This window comes from Callorhinus ursinus, unplaced genomic scaffold (genome assembly GCF_003265705.2).
Source record: "Callorhinus ursinus isolate GAN/ISIS: 27379988/994484 unplaced genomic scaffold, GSC_fseal_2.0 scaffold61, whole genome shotgun sequence".
NCBI classification, from domain to species: domain Eukaryota; kingdom Metazoa; phylum Chordata; class Mammalia; order Carnivora; family Otariidae; genus Callorhinus; species Callorhinus ursinus.
In genome coordinates, this window is record NW_027397123.1 from 4,222,820 (window position 1) to 4,243,220 (window position 20,401).

The following is a 20,401-nucleotide window of genomic DNA, read 5'->3' on the forward strand; positions in this document are numbered from 1 at the left end:
CCAGCTCAGAGTGGGGGCGGCTTCAGGGCGATGGCCTTGGGCTCGGGGCTAGAATTCCTGGGCCCTTGTCCCCACACAGGACCTTGCAGAGGGCAAGGAGGGGGGTGGCAGGCTCCCCTAGGATGGATCAGAAATCATCAGGATCTAGACAGGTACATGGCTTCATGGCCTTTATTTCAGTCCCTCTGTACAGGTCCTGGGGCTGGGTGTGGGGGCAGGAGACCAGGCAGGGGGTGGCAATAAATAACATGGATGGACAGACGGAGCTCCCCTCCGGACAGATGAGGTTAAAGGAGGTTAGAGAGGAGCCACAGGGTGGGGTGGGTGCTGGTAGGGCCGGGGGCAGCTGGGAAGGAGGGGAGGCCAGGCCCCCAAGACCTCACTGTCACCTGCCCCCTCCCTTTCCTGCCCCAGCCCCCACCACTCTGAGGAGCAAGGGAGCCCATAGCCAGTAGGGGCCAGTGAGGGTCCTGAGGGAGGGATGGCCACACAGGCTGCCCCCAGCTCCCTCACTTGACACGGATTTCAGCATACTCGGCCAGCTCCTCTGTCAGGGTGTAGCTGTCCTTGGTGGGTCGTTTTCCCAGGTCCGAGTGAGAATAGCTCAGGTCCAGCTCTGGGGGTTCCCCCCGAAGGCCCAGCAGCCTCCTCTCAGATCCCAGTCGCCTCTCACTCTACGAACAGAACCAGCCCATTAGAAGGGTCTTGTGCCACCCTTTTCAGGGGCAAAGCCTGCAGTTACTTGCACCCCCACAGCTCCAGAGTTGAGTCCCAAAGCCCTGTCCGTGTAACCTCCTTTCTCAGGGCACGCCGGCGCAGCCTGGGGCCTTTGTCCTCGCTGGTGCCCCATGCACAACAGCCTCTTCCTTGCTCAGCCTGAGAGTCATCTACAAATTCAATGTGTCCAGGAAGCCCTCTTCAACATAGGAATTTGGGGGAGCACACGATTCAACCCATAGCATCTTTGCAGATTAAAGCCACCCGGTCAGGATCCCGGCCTTTCCAAATGTGTGTAAGTGCCTGGCTCTGGACGGCCTTCCCCTATGTTTGGGTCTGGGGTGGCTCCCCTCCTCAATCTGGGCGATCCTTCAGGGGTGACTTCAGCTTTCCCGTCCTGTGTGCCACCCCGCCCCCACCCCTCCAGGGGGCCTTTGGACACAGACACGGGACAGTGGCCACAGATAGAAGGGAGCAGCAACAGCACAGAATAGACAAGGCCAGGAGGGCCGGGCAGGGTCAGACTTAACCAGGGAACATCCTGGATGCCTGACGAGAACGCACACACATGCACGCCAACCCCGAGGCCCGACAAGGGCCCAGAGGTGGGCACACTGAGGCCCCTGGAACCTACCTCCTGGGGCGCTCATTCCAGGGTAGAGACCTCTCTGGACTATTGGAGAAGGAAATGCAGTCATAGACCCGGGTGGAGAGGATGGGGGCTGCCCTCCACTGAGTCCCTCAGCCCCCTTTGCAGCCTCAGCCTGAGCACCCCTCCCAGCCCTCTGCACCTCCTCCCTTTCCCTTCTGAAGGGGCCAGCCTCCCGTCTGCCCCTTGGCCTTCCAGGCCCTCCCAGGCCCCCCGGGTCCTTGGCACCCAGTTTCTCCAGCTAGTCTGGAACCACAGGCCTCTGGCCCTCACCTCATACTTCTCTGGCGCCCCAGAGATGCGGAAGTCGCTGCTGAACAGGACCGGGGGGTTGTCCCCCGCCGAGAAGCTGGGGCTCTCTGTCACGTTCTTTCTGCAGAGTAGGATGTGTCAGCTCCAGCAGGAGTCCCAGGCCTTCCTCTCCGCTCCCTTTCTGCACCCCATCTACTATAGGAGTTTGGCTCATGGGACCCCAGGGCTGTTCCCACCCATCTCTCTAAGACGGGGTAGATGGCCTCTTCAAAATGACCAGGCTCCTCCTGTCCCCCACTGCCCATCCCTCCATCTAGCCCCTGGTCTCTGCCACTTTTGGGGAACCCAGCCTGGCTTCTTGGGGTTCTTTCCACGTGCTCTGGCTCTGTCAGCCCCTCTTGCTGCCAGGATGTGGAGCAGAAAGATGAATTCATTTTCAGGGCAGCTGATGTGTGTGTGCCACAAGGGGGAAAAATAGTAGAGGTGTGGTAGGTGGGTGTGGTTTGGGGCTGGGGAGTATGTTTGTTGCCGGGGATGGTGTGTGTGTGTGTGTGTAATGACCTGGGCCCTGGAACCGACTGTGACCGACCCTGTGGCTACGAGCCAGGGGTAGCTGGCTTTCCTGCATTGCACCGCAGCGTGTGCAGGAGGGTTCCTAGAGGCCAGGAGGCTATGGCCACAGAACGTGGAGACAAGGTGGCCAACAGGGGAAAGTGCTGGGCCCGGCCACAGGCCCACCCTTACATGTTAGCAGGAGCCTCTCTCCTCCATGCAGCCAAACATCCACAGAGCAGAATCGCCCTCCCACACACATGCAGGGCTGCCCTCCCTCACCCACCCGCTGCCTCTAACTGACCTCCCTGCCTCTCCAGCCCTGGGAGACTCCCTGCCCGCCCCCCCCCAGACGAGCCCTGACAGGCCACTCACTTTCTGCGTGTCTGGGTAATGTAGCAGACGATGGCAATTAGAATGGCAAAGGCTACCACGGCTCCCACGGGGCCGATCTTGGCCCACATCAGGCGGTCTGAGGACAGAAGACCCAGGCACCTTCAGGAATGCTGGTGGTAGTGAGGACACCCCGGGGTCTTGGGAGACGGGCTGGGGCAGAGGTGATGGTGAAAACATTTCCATAGCTGGCATGGCCTTGCACTGCCTGACTGGCCTGGAGTGCTTAGTGGCCAGAGGGTCCAGGCAAACATTAAAGCGCAGGCAACCCAGGGCAGCCTCTCCTTACCAACTGGAAAGGGCATCTTTACTGCTTGATCCACCTGCGTCGCCTGACCCGTGCTTGGTGGCTGATGCTCAGCCTCGGGGCCGGAAGCCTGGATGCAAGAGAAGCCCCCTCCACCCCCGTGGCTCCCAGCCCCCGATCACAGCACTCACGGGCTCCCTGGAAGGGCAGCTCGAGGCTCTTGGTGCCGTAGAGGTTGTGGGCTGTGCAGATGACCCGGGGCGGGGCCTGGGCCTGGCCCCGCAGCGTGAGGATGCTGGTGAGCAGGAGGCCGCTGCGCTCCGAGTACACGAACTCCCGTTCCGTCTCATTCACGGTCACGTTGCGTGAGGGCAGCTCGAAGGCCACGGACGGCTCCGGGTTGGATTTCACCACGCACAGGCACTGCACTGTGTCCCGGGCTGCTGCGCAGTGGGACTCCAGGAGGATCAAGGGGGCAACTGCACGGGCAAGAAGAACCAGGACTCAGGGGACTGGCGCCAACTGGAGGCTGAGCCTCAGGGGACTCCTTGGCGGAGCAGGTGGTAGCTATCTCAGAGATGAGCTGCATTTCCCCCTTTGCACTATCTTTGGTTCTATTCAGATGACATCTCTTTCTCTGAACACTCACGGAAATTGCACCTCGCTTCACCAACCATTCGCTCCCCGTCTCGCTTGGGTTTTGCTCCCAGCACTTACCCCACCCATGTGAGATACCCATACGGCTGGGCCCTTGCCTCCGTCAAGGCAGGCTCTCGCTCAGCCTCCACTCTGTCCCCACGCTTAGAACTCGCCTTTCACATAGCGGAGCTCTGCGAAGACTGATATGGGCTATTGAGTCCTGCCGGCTCCCCTCACTGGCCACCTGCAGATGCCCCTGCTGACTCCCTCGAGCCCCCTTGCACCCTGACTGTCCCCCCTTCATGGGATCCTCCACTGCCGCTGGCACCAACCCCCGCCCTCCACCCAAGATCATTGTGTTGAGCTCTCCTTTGCTGCCATTTGTATTACAAAAATGCTACTGGCCTGGTCTTTGTGGGGTTTTTTTGTTTGTTCCTTTCATTTTCTAAAATATGATACAGTAGAACATCGAATGTTGTTTTTAAAACTAGACTCTCTTTCCCTCCTGAAGAATCCAGCACCAGAGTCTGCTCTCTCTAGACTGAGCCCTGGTTCTCAGTTCTGACCAGAACCCTACTTACACACGGCCAAAGGACTCCTTGGGCCATCTACCCCCACTTACTTTCAATTTCCGGCAAAAAAAAAAAAAAAAAAAAAAAGAATATGCAGGTAACAGTGACGAGCCAGGGAGTCACGTGGCCAGATTCGACCTCGAGATGGTTCCAACTGGAACCTCAATTTGTACTTGCGTCTAAATTTAGTAAATTAAAAATATATAGCCCGAAATCTGTTCAGGCAAACATGCACTAGGCTTGTTGTAGTGTTAGTGAATTAACACCCCACAGAGTAAGTGAATAATGACAAGCCCGAACCAACAGCTATGAACATATTTTTTAGAAACCCTTTCATTCAAGACTGCACCCCTACTGCTCTGGTGAGATCGTCCGCCCTCGACCCCTTGCCGCCACCCTGCCTGCATGTGCTTAGTATCTCCGCAGCTTTGCAGGTGGCCTGGGAGACCTGGGGAACTGACCCTTTACAAACCCCCAGTCCCACAAAGAATGGGGAGTTTGGGGTGGGACAGCTTTGGCTTGAAGTCCAGCTCTGTCATTTACTGGCCCCGATCAGGCCATTAGGCTTCCCTGGGCCTCCAAGGTGGAGTTTTCATCTGTGCAAACAGGAGTATTGGTCCTTTCTCGCAAGGGCCTTATGGGAACTCTGAAGCTAGGCTCACCAAGTGTGATATAGAGGCTTAACATTCCTCCCAAGGATTCAGGATGAGATAAATGAAACCATTCCAGCAGGGGGAGCACGTGAGCAAAGCCTTGGCCGCAGGTACTCAGGACCGGCACCGAGCCTGGAGTCCAAGGGAGAGATTAGTGGGAAATTATTTACGGAGCACAGAGGACAGGTCAGGTGCTGTGGGTGCTCAGCATAACGTCCAGACTCTTCACAACCTTCTCTGGGGTAAGCTATGGTTATCATATACCCATTTGTCAGTGGAGAGGCTCAGTAAAAGTGAAGTCGCTTGTCTGGGATCATGCAACAAGATGGAAGACAGAGTGGGGATTCTGACCCAGGGCAGTTCAGCTCTGTCTGGTGCTGGACATCAGCTCACACTTCAGTTTCCTTCTCTTAAACTGGGGTGAAGAACAGTCCCTCACAGTCATGTTGTGGCGAGACCAAAATAGGTCAGGATGCGCCAAGGGCTCAGACTAGTCCCCTGCGCACGAGCACTCAGTAGAGGTGAGTACCTTGCTGCATGTCCCTCGCCAAGCTGGGCCCTGGCTCAGCGATGGTTCAGCGAGTAAGAAGGAAGCCCCACACTAGGGGCACCTGCCGTTGTCAGCGAGGGGACACAGACTTCAGGGACAGAGAGGAGCCTGAGGGATGCCGTGCCCAGCAGCCTGAGGCCGGGATGATGATAATGCATATCTGCCTCACAGGATGACCACACAGGCTCCGCAGAAGAACACCTGCAGAGCTCGGGGTCCTGCCCGGAGCCGACCATGAACGACCTTTGGCTGCACAGGAGAGCCTGTGACTGCCCATGGACGTGAGACGCTGCGGTGTGTGTGCTCGGGGGCTTCCATCCGATTCTCAGGGGACTCTCTGACCCTCTGTCTTAAGAGGCCACTGGCTTGGGGTGTGACAGGGAAAAGGTGTGTAGCAGAAGGAGGAAGCTGGGCCCAGGAGGGCGAGGATGGAGAAAGCAGAACGCCCCCCAACTCATGATCACCATGGGTACTGCGAGCAAGCAGAGGCTGGGAGGGAATGTGCCCCAAGGCGAAAGGTTAGCACAGCATGCATGACCCCCCCTTTGCCTTGCAAGGTGGCACTCCAGAAATAGTCTGTACCTACCACGTAGTGATTATTACCACATCCAAAGTACTGAGTACAGGTGGTGCTCAATACTGTCTGGGGACAGCATTGTAGGTGGAGTAATGGAGGCGGGGGAGTGGTAAAGTATGGAGACTAGTGCCAGAGGCCGGGCGGGAGCTGAAGAGGAGGCAGAGGAGATGGCAACATGGAGGTGACATTCCAAAGGGAGTTGCTGCAGGAGAGGGAATGGAAACCGCGAGCTGGGAGCTACAGCCCCCCGCCCGGGCTGGGGTCGAGATGGGGGTGGGGGTGTTGGCGGTGTCATCCGGTGGGGAGGTCGGGACAGGTGCTGGTTGCCAGTGGAAGGATGAGCTTCATTTCCAAGACTTCCAGGCTTTCTATGTGCATCCATCCCACTGATCTGGCTATACTGCGTCTGTTAGTAAGCTTGGTGCCCTCTTGGTCCTCTCCCCCACGTCGCCCAGAGTCACCCTGCCCTTGGCACAGACCAACTGCTTGATCAATGTATTCTGAGGTAATAACATAGGATGAGGTCAGCCATGGCAGTACAGAACAGTGGGGCCAGACTGTTCTGGGTTTGAACTGTTCTCTAGCTGTGTGACCCTGGGTAAATGGCATAACCTCTCTGGGCCTCAGTTTGCTTCTCGGGAAACTGGAGACAGTAATAGAACCTCCCTCCTGGGAATGTCATGTGGATCAATTGAGTGGATCCCCGTACAAAGCTTCCAGCAATGCCTGGTACATAGCAATGCAACTCAAGGGTTAGATGTCGTGGTTATTGGTGAATGCAAAGGGGTCAGAGGCCACAGGACCCAGAAATCTCCTTGGTCAAAAGCACACCCCAGGATGTGGGAACACAGTACTCTCAGGTGGGACTTCCAATTTCTTGCTGTGGATTCAGCTTCCCTCCCTTGCTCATTCTCATCTGCTGGTGCAAAGCTGACCCTTGGTTGGGATGCATGAATGCTTCCCAGTAACCCAGGTGCCCCCACTGAACCATCCACTGAGATAGGGAATGTGGAAGGAGATCAAGTCTAGCTGGCTCTCAGCAGGACAATGGGAGAGGAGCGGGGTGGGGTGGGGTGGGGGGTACTCACATTCCACGGATAGGTTGAAGGTGGTGGCCCTCTGGCCATACTGGTTCTCAGCCACACACCAATACTCTCCGTCATCCTCGGGAGTGACGGCAGGCAACTCAAGCTGCAGCTCGCTCTCGTAGATGACCGTGGCCAGAATCTGCTTCTCCTTGAAGATGGTGAGAATAGGATCCGGGTTGCTCTGTGTGGAGCACAAGATGGAGACCATCTCCCCCTCCACGGCCACCATTGTCCCGTTCACCATCGGCTTCCGGGGTGCATCTGGGGGGGGCAGGACAGGGGGCGCCAATGGTCAGAAGCCAAGGGTGCCTCTTCTGTCAGCCAACTCCCACCCCCAATGTGACCCCATATACCCCAATCTGAGCACACCGGCTCCGGATGGTTCAGGTAACCCCTGTCTGGCTATCCTGTTTACAAGAACAGGAGCTCTGCAGTCAGAGCGCTTGTGCTCAAATCCCAGCTCTACCCCTTCCCAGCTGGGTGTGGACCCATGTCCTAACCCCTCGGTGTCTCATTTCTCATATCTGGAAAGTGAGCTTAATTATAGTCCCAACCGCACAGGAGCCACTGAGAACCTAAGGGACAGGCGCTGTTTTAGCCTGAACCAAGTAAGATGAAGATTCCCAACCACCTGAGTGGACACTGTGTTAGTAAATAAATGTAGTTGGCAAGATGGGGATAAGGGCCTTGTAGAAAAGGAAACCTGGTGATGGGAAATCAGGGTAGTTGGAGTGTTAACTAGGATGGTGAGGAAAGGCTTCCCTGAGAAGAGAGGAGGTGGGTCGGGGCCAGCCGTGGGGATGTCCGGGGGAAGCGTATTTGTGGAAAGCTCTCGGAAACTGCTGAGTAAATGTTGGCCGCAGCTCTCATTATTATTATCCACAGCCCTGGGCATTTTGCCTCAATAAATATTTGTGAATGAATGAATGACCTCTCCTTGGTTCCTAACAAAGAACCTTATCTGACCAGCTCGTCGCCCCCCCTCCCGGGGACTCCAGAATGTACACAGGGCGCAAGGGGCTGGGTGAAGTCTGGGGTCCCTTCGTCCCTCCCCCTACAGCTGCACTGGGGCTCATTGGGAAATGCGGATTTCCAGGGCCCAGATCTACTCCTAGACCAGCCAAGGCTGGTCTGGAGGAGACGGAGTTTCACCGGCTCCCCTGGGTGGCAGGGACCCATCTGTCTTCGCACCTCGTTCGGGGGATGAGAGTGGTGCGCAGTAGGTGTTCATCAGATACTTGTGGGACGCAGGAAGGAACGCCTTGACCCGCAGCCCTCCGCTCCACCGTGGCCTCCACCTCGTTTGTGGCCTGGGTGGCCCGCCCCCGCCCCCGGCCCCCGCCCAGCTCCGCCAGCTCCCTGGCTCCGCCGCCTGTCTCCCCTCTTCTGTCCGCCTGGGGCCGGTGCGGAGCGCGGGCGCCACTCACACATGACGCTGAGCCCCACGGTGCGGTTGTCCTGGCCGTAGGCGTTCTCTGCCAGGCAGGCGTAGACGCCGTCCTCTGCGGGGGTCACCTCTTCCAGATCCAAGAACAGGCTCTCGGCCACGGCCTCCCGGAGCACCGTGCCGTCCCGCATCCAGGTCAGCAGCGGCAGCGGGTTGCTGTCCGCCCCGCAGAGCAGGCTGACGTGCGAGCCCTCGATGGCTTCCACCGAGGCGTTCATCTCCACGATCACGGGGGGGTCTGAGGTCCGCGACACAAGGAGGGGGGTGGGGGTCAGCGGGCTGAGACCGCAGACCCCGCCCCCGGCCCTGACCCCGCCCCCACCTCGCCCCGCCCCCAGGCTCACACTTGACGTCCAGGCTGGCGTAGCCCTCGAACTGCAGGGTGGTGTTGGGGAAGGAGGCCTGGCAGCCCAGCCGGTGGCCGTTGGCCTCCCTAGTGGGCACGAAGTGTAGCAGCGACACCTGCACCCAGGTGCCCTCGTCCTCGCGCAGCCGACCCAGCACGGAGGGCTCCCCCAGCCCTTCGTGGCCCAGCCAGCTGAGCTCCGGGCGCAGCTCTGGGCAGTTGTCAGGCACCATGCAGCTCACCTCCACTTCCGAGCCTACCACCACCTCCGGGGGGACCACGATGTTGGGAGTGTCTAGATGAGAGGGGGGAGCAGGAGGGTTGAGGAAGCATTCTTGGCTCCTGGTCCCCTCCCCATCCTTGCATACAGAATTCCCTACAACCTTCTCTCCTCCTGGTTACCCTTCACCCAGAGGCCCTCCACCATCCGACCTCAGATGTGTAATAATGAAAATAACAATAGAATGGGCTGAGTACTTTACAGTGTTTCCCTTGCCGGTCCTTCCCACCATGCCAGAAGGTGGGTAATGTTATTTTGCTCATGTTTTAGATGAAGAAACTGAGACCACAGCTCATGTGGAGTAAAACTGAGCTTCAAACTCTGTCACTCTGGCTTCATCACCTGTGCTCTGGATACTGCACTGTAACCCTTAAGAAACTTCTTTCCCCTGTCTGCTTTGGTTTATTTTCCACGTGTGTGTGTGTGTGTGTGTGTGTGTGTGTGGTATGCCCTGGAGATAAATGTCTAGCTGTGCCATTGGGGTCTCTTTCTGCATCGGGGCTGTAATCTGGCTCATTTGGACTCCGTACTGATGGGGAACCCGAATCTAGGGGCTCCATGCTATGGGGCCTCTCAGGAATTAGGCGCCATGCCCCTCTCTGATAGCCAAATCTGGCCCAGAACTGCGTGTTATTTGGCCTAAACTTAGGATTTGTTTTTAAAAATCTGAATCAGCAGCCTATGTTTAGGAATTAGGAGATTACACAGAAAAAGACACAGTTCTGGTTTCTCTTAAAAATTCAGACTGTCTGAGAGCAGTATCTCCACATTCTCCGCCAGCACTGGTTACCCAGCACCAGGCATTGCTCTGAACACTCCACAAGGATTCACTCATTGAACTGTAAGTGCTATTCTTATCCCCATCTTACAGAAGAGGAAAACAAGGCCCAGAGACGTTAAGTAACATGCCCACAGTCACCCAGCTAACTCAGGGATCCTGAGGCCTTACCCCTAACCCCTGGGCCCCACTGCTTTTCTTCCAGTTATTTCTAGAAGAGGAAGAGCCCTCGTTTTTCCTCCTGTTTGGGGCCCTGCTTTGCCTATTTCTGTCATCTGCCTGGTCCGTGAGGGCATGGGAGTTTGCACCCCCCAGCCAGACTGAGAAATCCCCGGCCCGGCCATCCCAGACCTCCCTGGAAAGGCTCCGGGGAGGACTTGGCGCCCCCACCCAAACCCCCCACCCACTGCATGCGCGCACCCTCTGGGGACTCACTGATGATATCCAGGACACTGTGCTCCGAGAAGGTGTACTGGTTGTAGCCCCCTAGGTCCCCGCGGAAGTAGTACTTGCCACCCAGCTCGGGGCTGAGGCTGCTGAGCAGGAGGGTGCAGTTACGCAGGCCCAGGTCCCCCAGGAGGCGGCTGCGGCCCTGAAAGCTCTCGTGCACGACTTGGGTTCGAGACTTGAAGACCACCGGGGGATAGTTTTTCGGGTAGGGGCTGTTGAAGTACCAGACGCCATGCACCACGGCTGGCCGCAGCTCATCGGGGAAGTCGAAGCGGCAGGGGATGGAGACGCACGTGCCCTCGAAGGCGGAGATGGAGGAGGGCATCCAGGCACCCCAGTGACCCCCTCGAGAGGCTGTGGGCAAGCAGGACCGCTGAGGGGAGGGACATGTCCTTCCCCGATCACCACGCCCCCCCCAACACACACACTCCCATCACCTTCCACAGTGACCCTGGGGGCCGCAGGGACCCACAGAAACAGCCCCAGCCCACTCGGGGGCCAAGGCGCCAGGATCCCCCCGCACCCCTAGCCCTTACCTGAAATCATAATCCAAAACAGAGGCAGTGTCGTGAGGAATATCATTTTGTCCAGCAAGTGAGTGACAGCTGGAGAGGGGAGAGGAGAGCACTAAAGGCCAGGGAAGAGGTGAAGGGTGCCTCTGGTAAGGCTTCCGAAGGGGCCTGTTCAGAGGTTGGCTGCTGCCGGTATCATTATTGGGAATTACAAACATTTCTAATGCATTGACCATGCATCAGGCCCCAGTGCTTGACTCCACTGTATTAATTCATTTGGTCTCCTTGAGGTAGGGGCAGTTAGAACCCACATGTTATAGCTGCGGTCCAGAGTGATTAAGTAATTTGCCCCAGGCCACACAGCTCATCGCCAGTCTGCCTAGCTCCGCGTCTGCAGGCTTCACCACCAGAATGCCCTGTCTCTACATCGTAGTGACATGCTGATAATTATCTTCATCACTATCGTGCCCCTGGGCGTTTCCAGAAAGTAAGGACAGAGCCAGGGCTGGACCCGCCGCAAGAAGCAGGGGAAGCCAGAGGGAAAGAGAAGTTGGAACCCTGCCCCTCACCTCAGTCTCCCTGAGTTGGGAATGCCTTCGGGTCTCACTTGAAGCTGTCAGCCAGCCAACCTGGAATGAGAGCCAGACAGGTGCAGCGCCGGCCGCCCTCTCTCCGCGTCCGCTCTGAGTGGTGGCCCGCTGCAGGGCTGCCCACGTGGTCTCCGCTGCCCGGGGATGCTTGGGACCCTCCCACGCAGCCTGGAAGCTACTCTGCAGTCACAGCCTGCCCGCCCCGAGCCGTGATGGCGAAGAACTTTGGGGAGGAAAGGGGAACCGCGGAGCATTGGGGTGGGGGGGGGGGAGGTATGGTGAGTGGGGTGAGGGAGCAGATGTCCCACGGCTGAGGCCTGGGGGTGGCGGGCAGGGACCCAGCCCATCAATGACTGGGTTTCACAGCATCAGCATTCCCAACATGCCGCGGGAATTCCTGCCGCCCTCTCCTACCCCACAGACAGCCCCTGCTGTCCCCACCCTCAACAGAGCCCAGGGCCCGGGACAAAAGAGCCCTGTTCCCTCAGGGTGAGGGTGCCTCAGCCTGGGGGGCTTCTCGGGGTAGGTGGGATGAAAGAAGAGTCGGGCGCTCTTGGCTGGGCCCGGAGTGGGGCCAGGAAGGAGCCCGGGGTTGGGAGTTCGTGAGTCCCTGGCACCCGGCTGCTCTGTGGGTCGCGTCAGAGTCGAAGCCAGGGTTTCAAGTGGCTGACTTCCCTGGCCTTGGCCGCCCTCTTCCCACGGACACGGGTGCATGCAGTCAGACACATGCAAATGCCGGTCTGAAATGTGACAGATCTAGACCCAACCAGAAGGAACAGGCTCACACAATAGCGATGCAGGCGCACACCTGGGCAGGGCAGCGAGCCCCCTGCACCTGCGGATACCCTCCACACACACACACACACACACACACACACACACACACACACAGTCACAGAAGCGTCCCTGCACTGCCCTGCCTCCCGCCCACCACACCCCAGGGCTGACACGGGCATGCAGGCACACACGTGGACCCCCCTGCAGGCCATGCTCACAAAGACACACGGACCTGCATATACACACACTGGGAGGTAGCCAAGAACAGACCCACCCAGACACAGGCTGATGGACACACTGCAACAAGAAGGTACGGGACACAGGCGAGGGCTGGTTACAGGGCCCTGACAGACTTGTGACACAAGCAGGTAGACCACCTGTTCGTAATGGGGGCTGAGATTGGTTCTTAGGGTGGGGGCCAGGAAAGTCTTAGCTGTTACAGTGAGCTGTGACTCTCTACAGGGCCACAGTACATAAACATATATACTGTATGTCTATGGTCGTAAAATTTCATGGTGGGAATGGGATTAGGAAAAATAGCTCTAAAATGGTTCCTTAGCAGGGTATAATGAAAACAAGGTTGAGGAGCACTGATGTAGATTGAGGCTCACCCAGGGGAGGTGTGTGTGTGCACAGGCGCGTGCGCGCACACGCACACACACCTGTCATGCACCCAGGTGCTGACACTGTCTCACTCACACACAGTTCACTGCCCCCAACCCCTCACAGATGGCAGGACGCAGGTGGCTGATCACCTGCCCATCCCTCTGCTCTTCATCCAGCCTCCCTCACCCCCACCCCTGCCGTCTGGCCCAAACTTAGGGGCCCCAGGGCAGCTGTTACTGCCAGACTTTCCACCATAAGGATGCTGAGAAGAGCCCTGCGTTCTTCCTCTCTGTGGTTCCTTCCCTAAGCCCGGTCACTGTCCCTGCCACGGTCCCAGCCCATTCCCCAAACCGTCCTGAGCAGCACCCTGCCCCATCCTAAACGAGGGGCAGTTCCCGGTGACCATCCATGGCCCAGAGCACCTTGTCTTGCACGTGCTTCTCGGCACCCTTTGCTGCACCCTCTCAGCCCCGGTCCTCGGCTCTCCGCCTCATCACTGGCCCCTCTTGGCTGCAGTACTCACTTGGACGCTCTTGCTTCTGCACCCTCTGCTCCACCGGCCCTGCTCACAGTCCCCTGGCCTCCCAGGGTCCAGGCCCCCACTTGCCAGCCCGTCCCCTCCCCCTGGGTGCCAGGGGCCGCCTGCCTCCAGGGCCCAGCTCCTCCCTGCCCCCGAGGGAGGGGGGCACAAAGGGGCCCTTGTCACCACTGCTGGAACTGGGCAGCCTGACGCCTGGGTTCTACTAGCTCCTTCCTGGAGGGGATGGGGGGAGGCAGCCTCACTTGCTCCCCCCTCCTCCATAACTGTGCACCCTGGTTCTCGGTCCCTGGGAGGGTCTTCTAATGTCTCTGGAAGTCTCAGGCTAAGAAACAGAAGGCGTTGTTCTCAGTGTCTAGGGAATCTTGGTGGCCAGGACAGGTATAACCTCGGTCCCAAGAGGCCACAGAGGGGGTGAGCAGGAGACGGGACCTGCCCACTCTTGGCGTCAGCGTCACCTCCACCTTCTCTTGAATCACTTCCCTGGGTCACGTTTGGTGCCCACATCCTGGTCTATTTTCCAGACTCGTCTTGCCGTCAGAAATGACCTTATGCATTGATTGTCTCCTCTCAGGAGAACGAGATCTCCAGGAAGATAAGGGCTTTGCCCGCTGATTTCTAATCTATCCCGTTTGTAGAATGGCTCCTGGCACAGAGTTACGCCTCATAGCCACGGAGTGGGTGCACGCATTGTTCCTCAAATACCCAGCGGCACCTTCTGACCAGAGACCTTTGCACTCATTCCTTCCTCCTGGACAGGCCTCCCCACCCCATCCCGTAGCACTGGTTACCCAGTGCCACGGGCCACAGCCTGCACATCCTGTAGGCTTCCAGCCTGGATGCCACTTCCTCTGGAAGCCTGCCCTGCCCCTCTCACCATGCCAAGCCCCTCCATTCAAATGCTGCCCCGTCCTTCCATGGCCCTCAGCGCGTTTGCCGACTGCACTCTGGGGGGACCTCCTTCCCCACCAGCACGGGAGCTCCCAGAGGGCAGGGTTTCTGCCTGTCTGTCCGCTTCGCCCTCTGTCCCCTAGAACAGTGCCTGGTGCACAGCGGGGCTTATCTAGCGCCATGCTTACTCTTTGAGCTGGGTGAGGATCCACTGTGTGCAGATTCCAGACTCCACAGTGACCCTCCTCCCAGCCCAACCCCGCCCATTGGTCATGACCTTTGCAAGGTGCTTGTGGGGGGGGGGGCGGTGGAGGGAGCTGATGGTACTGTGACTAAATGTAGTAATGGTTTGACCATGAGCTGTTCAGTCACAGTGGAGCATCTTCTATCTTCCTTTAGGCCAGAGCAGAGTGAGGGTGGGGGGGGGTCCTTTCTCCCAAGGGAGAACCCATCCGGGGTGGGGAGGGTGAGGGGCAGGGAAATCCCTCAGCCCCAGGCGTGTGGAGTCAGAGAAGGCTGATGGAGGGGGAGGGGGAGTCCCACCCCCACCTCAGGCTTCATGATGTCAGACTCTGCCCGTGCCTTTCCCAGACAGGGACAAAAGCCCATTGAGAGCGGGGTGGGGCTTGAACGCCTGGGTCCTAGAGAGGAGAGGGCCCTGGTGCCTGGGTTTTGGAGGACGATGCTGAGATCCTGGGGTACTCCTGTGTCACAGCCTTCAACCTCAACGCCAATCCCCTTGGGGTCATGTGTCTGTGCAGTTTGGGGGTCCATCCCCTCTCTAGGTGTGAACTGAAGGCTATCCTGGGGGGCAGGACGCACAGGCCAGTGTGTCCACAGAGGGCACTGGCAATCATCGCTGAAATCTGCAATCCCGGGTCCCCAGGCCACAGGAGGATAGGGCACTGGAGAGCCTGTGCCTGTCCAAACGGGGAGCCACCACTCCGATCCAGCCAAGCCTTCGAAATCAGGCAGGTGTGATAGGGCTGCTGTGACAGAGCACCACAAACTGGGTGGCTTAAAAAAACAGAATTTATTGTCTCACGGTGCTGGAGGCCACAGTCTGACATCAAGGGGTTGGCAGGGTTGGTCCTTTTGAGCGCCGGGGTGGTGGTGGGTGGGTGGGGGAAGGATCTGTTCTAGGCCTCTCTTCTTGGCTTCTAGATGATGGTCTTCATGTTCACATGGCCTTCTCCCTGCATACAGGCTTCTGTGTCCACATCCTCACTTTTTACAAGGACACCAGCCCTCTTGGATTAGGGTCCAACCTACTGACCTCATTTTAACTTGACAATCTCTAGGAAGACCCTATTTCCAAATCAGGTCACAATCTGGGGTTCTGTGAGTTAGGACCTCAACATTTAAATTTGGGAGGGTGGGGGCACACACAGTTCAACTCATAACTCATAAGCAGCTACACTCTGTGGGCTTGCAGAGCAGAGAGAGCATGACGGCAAGGTGCCACAGCTCATGGGAGCCCAAGCTGTCCGCCTGCCTTCCCCTTCCCACCCTTCAGCCTCCATTCAGGGAAACCTCTCCCAGAGGATGAGCCTCTCATGGCTTCCAAGACAGAAGGTGGAAGGTGGTGGTGTACGGGACTGATCTGGGTCCCAGAGGAGTTCACTCTGGCTACCAGAGTGTTGGTTTAAAAAACAAAATACCTTTAATCAGTTGCCAATATTTTAAAAGCCAGGAAATCTCACATCAAAATAAGCATGGCCGCCTTCTATTGAAAAGGAGCTCTAGCCATGTTTGGCTTGCCTTTGGGCATGACAAGCCATCTCCCGGTCCCCCTAACGATCTAACCCAGGCCTCCCATCCATATGCAACATTGAGGCCAAATAGCCCAGGCCATTTATCACCGTGCTAGTGCCGATGTTTTCTTAGGGGCTAAAGATGTTGAAATGCATCTTTTCTGTTTCTGTCAAAAGTGGGGAAATGGGGGGCGCCTGGGTGGCTCAGTGGTTAAGTGTCTGCCTTCGGCTCAGGTCATGGTCCCGGGGTCCTGGGACTGAGCCCCGCATCGGGCTCCCTGCTCCGCGGGAGGCCTGCTTCTCCCCCTCCCGCTCCCCCTGCTTGTGTTCCCTCTCTCGCTCGCTCGCTCTCTCTGTCAAATAAATAAATAAAAATCTTTATTTAAAAAAAAGTGGGGAAATGGGACACAGTGAGAGGGACACAGTTTCAAGAAGAATGGGAGGGAACTTAACTCTTTGTGGAGGTGAGCGGTCTCCTCCCGCGTGTCTCCCGGGCAGTGTGTCCTTACTCAGAGGATACCACTTCTGGTGCTCTCTGAAACCCAGCCACCACCCCTCACTCGGTCACTGTGCCTGCCTGGAAGGCCAGTGGTTCTCAGACTCTTTGGTGGCAGGATCCCTTTCTACTCTGCAAAATGATCGAGGACTCCCCAAAAAACTTGTTTACGTGGGTTCCATCTCTAGCTGCTCCATGTCTTAGAAACTGAGACCGGGACATTTTGAAAGCCCAAGGCATACCAGCACACACAAGCCGTTCCCGTCGGAGCGATGAGGTTGACCCGACGTCACAGAGCCTGTGCACCCGCGTTGGGAGGCAAATGAGCCTGGTGGAGCCCTGCCAGGGGTTCCCCGGACCTTGCTTTGAGACCCTTGTGAGGACTCTGCATTTGTTACCCTTGTTTTAAGAAGGCTTCAAGGAGAGGAAACTCAGTTTCACTTCCAGCGCCTGCTGTTGCAACATAGGTTCTAGGTCTTCTGAAGAGGCGAAGGAGGAAGGGAAGAGCAGGAAACAGATTTCCTTCACCAAACCTCCGTGCCAACCCTGGTGGGTACCCAGGTGGGTACCAACCCCGCACACCCGTACCAGACAGGGGCCAGAACAAGCCTCTGGCATAGGCCTCGGGCAGGAAGAAAGGGCAACAGACACTCTAGTATGGAAAACAACAGACAGAACCATTTTATTCCGCGTCTGGTCACAGAGGGTTGGAGGGCAGGGCAGGAATAAATACAAGGGGCAGGGAGGACCGCGTCGGGGCGGGGGGGGGGGGGCGGGCCGGGGAGGCTCTAGGTCTTGCAGCATATCCCACACCTTGATTTATCACAGCAGCCACAGCAGAACAGGCAGATGGGGAAGTGGGCGTCTCGCCTCCTCAGCCTCGGGAGCGTGGGCTGTGGGGAGGAAGGGAGAGTGAGCGGAGCTCGGCCCCGACGAGGGCTGGGCAGGCTCAGGGGGGAGTCGCTGGTGCTCTCACCATCAAGCCAGCCTCGGCTCCAGCTGCGTCCTGGGCTTGCAGGGCTGCGAGCTGTCCTGTCTGCGGGAGCAGAAGGGGTGGTGAGGAAGGCCAGGGCCCGGGGGAGCTCTCAGGCTTGCCCCCACCCACCAGCTCCTCCCTAAGGGTCGGTGTCCTGGGGCTCCGTGGAGATCCTGGGAGCCGCCCTGCGGTCCGGCCTTTTCTCCCCTCCACTCACGCAGCTCTTCCCACCGGCATCCCAGATCTGTCTCCTTCTCTCTCCACAGCTACTCTTCTTGGGGACAGCGCCCTCCCCAGCCTGCTGCCACCCCCGCCTGGAACACGTCTCCCTGCGTCTTGCCCCATCCGTTCTGTTCCCCGTGCCTTAGCAGTCGGATTGAAAGCTTGCGGGGCTCCCCTTGCACGTGGAGGAAAATCAGTATTTCCACAGTTGTCCTCAAGACTTGGCACGGCCGCCCCCCAATCTCCTCTCCAAGTACCGCCCCCTGCACTCACGACACCTCCTGATCCTTGGGGACGTTCGCCACACTTGCCGTCTCCCGGGCCTTTGCTCGCTGTCCCCTTCTCTCACCCTCCCGCTCCTACAGGTCAGATTTCATTCCCTCACCAAACTCCTGATCCCATCTGAAGCCCTCCCGCCGGCCCTCGAGGCCCCTCGAGTATCATCGTCATTTTCCGTTGTTCATGAAGAGCATTTACGAAAACACGATGATCTTATTTCTGTTTTAATGGCTTCCCGGACTAATTCCCTGACTGGGATGTAAGGTCCGTGAGAGCGGAACTCCTCTCATCTACCTTGCTCCCTGTGGGCTCCCCACTGTCCAGACTAGGACTGAACACGGAGCAGACGCACCACTCACTGTGCAATTCGTTCGGGGCCTCCAGTCCCTGGTACTCAGGCCCCCGGCTCTGTACGCCCCCCTTCTCCTCCCTGAGCTCTGTCCCGTGCTAAGGGGTCTGCGGCTGCCCTCAGCACTCCCCTCCCAGGGACCGGCTCTCCGGCGGCCTCGGCCGCCGAGCCGGGCCCAGGCCCTGTGGGCTCTCACCTGGTGCGGAAGAACCCAGCCACTGGCCAGGCCGGCCAGGAGGAGGGACAGGAGGCCTGCAGCCTGGATCCGCGTGCTCACTGCCATCGTGCCGTCTGTCTGGCTGTCCTGCTGTCCTGTTGGGTTCAGGACTGGCTGTGGTGTCTGGGGCCCCGTTTCAGTTGCTTTTATGGGTCCTTCTGGAGGAGGCGGGGGTGCTAAGCCCCCTCCCCTTTGTCCTAACTCATTTCCAAGAAGGTGGTGGCGCCGACAAGACGGGAGATAAGCGGGAACAGAGTGACAGGGAACAGTGTTATGTCACCCTTAGCAGAGGTGTGTCCAGGGGGTGGGGCAGTCAGGGCCACAGACACGCGCCTCTAGCCAGCCACCTGGGAACACTTTCCCTGACATGGCATCACCCTGTTGACCTTGGAAAAAAAATTCCCCTTTTTGCCGCAGAAGTTGAACGGGTCGGCGAGCAGGAGCGAGGTGACCTCCTATTCCCCACCCTTTCCCGATGTTCTCATCCCCAGGGAGGCTGGCCGTCCCTTACGGGCCCCCCCCCCCCCCGGGGTGCCCAGCATCATTCCTCTCGCTTCAGGCTCCCTTCACACAGGCCACAGATGCGGGCAGGAAACATCCGTGCAGCCAGACGCACGGGTTTGCGTCGGCACAAGCCCCCAGAGTTCGTGTGGTTTTCTGAGTATCGGAAAAGGTCTCCGGAATTCTTGCCCATTGAAGCCCACAGTGTTCGTAACTGCTAACCCCGGAGGCCTGCCTCTTCTATGCCGGATGTACGGACCCACATCCGTGCCACTTGTCCGAGCAGCTCCTGCCGGCCCTGTGCTGGACTCTGCTCTGGATTCAGGGGCCCTTGGCTGCCTTCTTCGCCCCCAATCCCTGGGGCCTGGCTGCTCAGGCCCTGCTCCCTTTTAGCACCACACCCACCCCAAGACTTCTTTTCTTCATTTTATAGGAGCAACTGCAGGGAGAGATTGGGGCACTGCCCAAGCTCACCCAGAGGCAAGAGCTAGGGTTCCCGCCCGAGCAACCAGACTCTGGGGCCTGTGTTCGCACCACTGGGCTTTCCCGTCTCCCCACAAGCACAGGAGGCCGCAGGGGAGCGCGCTGGACTGGGCCCGCACTGGCACCTGGAATCCGGCAGTGGTGGGAGCATTTAAACCGGACATCGGCTGACTCTACAAACCTGGGCCTTTTTTCTTGAGGGCCGGTTCTCCAGCAGGTCACTGGGTAGAGAGACGAAGCAGGTGACCTGACCGTGGCGACCCCACTCCCACCGACTCTGGGCCATCTTTGGGTGCACACGGTCCGGGGAACCACAAACCCTGATTCCACAGACAGGCCTTTGGCCGTGTTTCCTCCCTGACTCTGGCGGACCACCCAGGCAGGGTCAGCTCCGGCCCAAGGGCCTGTGGACGATGCTGCCAAGGGATGAACACTCTTCCTGGCTGTGAGCTGCTGCCAAGGGCCACTCGAAACCACAAAAATGGGGGCTGTGGGGTCCGCGAAGTGCAGGCCGCTCCCTGCTGCACACACCTTTGCTCTAAGACGGCCTCACACCGAGGGGGGAGAGGGACACGGGGCCGTCAGAGGGCAGCCCAGTTGGGAGCACTTGGGATGGGACCGGGTGGAGAGCTCGGCCAGGTGAGCAGGCGGGCAGGCCCCGGTCCTGGGAGTTGCATGGGGCCGCCGGCCGCGCGCTCAGCCCCAGGGAGACACGGCGGCGGCCCCCAGCACCGCCAGGCAGCACTGCATCGCAGCTCAGGCCGGGTTTCGTCACCAGCCGGGGCAGGGGTCACAGTGCAGGCGCCAGGGCCACGGGGTGAGGCGACAGGCTGACGGGCCAAGCCCGGCTTCCTGGCCATCTGCCCTTCCTGGGGGTGGGGGGCTCAAGGCCAGGCTCCACCATTGGCTGGTGCAGAGGGGAGGGCTTCAACCCTTAAGGGCAGGGTCAGGAGCCAGTGCTGTTTTTAGTAACAGATGACAGGAGAGACCCCAGCCTCTCTTCCGAAAACATGGGACACG

The 20,401-nt window shown here is 58.6% G+C and overlaps 2 protein-coding genes across 7 annotated transcripts; both read right to left on the minus strand.

The window, feature by feature from the left end:
* Positions 1-155: 155 nt before the first annotated feature.
* MAG (myelin associated glycoprotein) lies at positions 156-13,300 on the minus strand. 6 transcript variants are annotated; one of them, XM_073885256.1, is made up of 13 exons: positions 13,199-13,300; positions 11,272-11,331; positions 10,727-10,795; positions 10,176-10,544; positions 8,681-8,977; positions 8,317-8,574; positions 6,890-7,150; positions 4,684-4,806; positions 3,002-3,289; positions 2,546-2,642; positions 1,640-1,739; positions 1,352-1,390; positions 537-674 (listed from the first exon to the last, which is right to left on the minus strand). In XM_073885256.1, exons 3-12 carry the CDS (start codon positions 10,770-10,772, stop codon positions 1,364-1,366), a joined length of 1,866 nt encoding a protein of 621 aa, XP_073741357.1. In that variant the 5' UTR covers positions 10,773-10,795; positions 11,272-11,331; positions 13,199-13,300; the 3' UTR covers positions 537-674; positions 1,352-1,363. The 6 variants fall into 6 exon arrangements, with proteins under 6 accessions (XP_073741353.1, XP_073741354.1, XP_073741356.1 ...); XM_073885252.1 differs by lacking the exon at positions 1,352-1,390 and having other exon boundaries at positions 156-674; XM_073885253.1 differs by lacking the exons at positions 1,352-1,390; positions 13,199-13,300 and adding an exon at positions 13,098-13,195 and having other exon boundaries at positions 156-674.
* Positions 13,301-17,010: 3,710 nt separating this feature from the next.
* HAMP (hepcidin antimicrobial peptide) lies at positions 17,011-18,535 on the minus strand. The gene is made up of 3 exons (XM_025854604.2): positions 18,377-18,535; positions 17,331-17,390; positions 17,011-17,247 (listed from the first exon to the last, which is right to left on the minus strand). The coding sequence occupies exons 1-3, from the start codon at positions 18,461-18,463 to the stop codon at positions 17,143-17,145; spliced, it is 252 nt and encodes an 83-aa protein (XP_025710389.1). The 5' UTR covers positions 18,464-18,535; the 3' UTR covers positions 17,011-17,142.
* Positions 18,536-20,401: the final 1,866 nt, after the last annotated feature.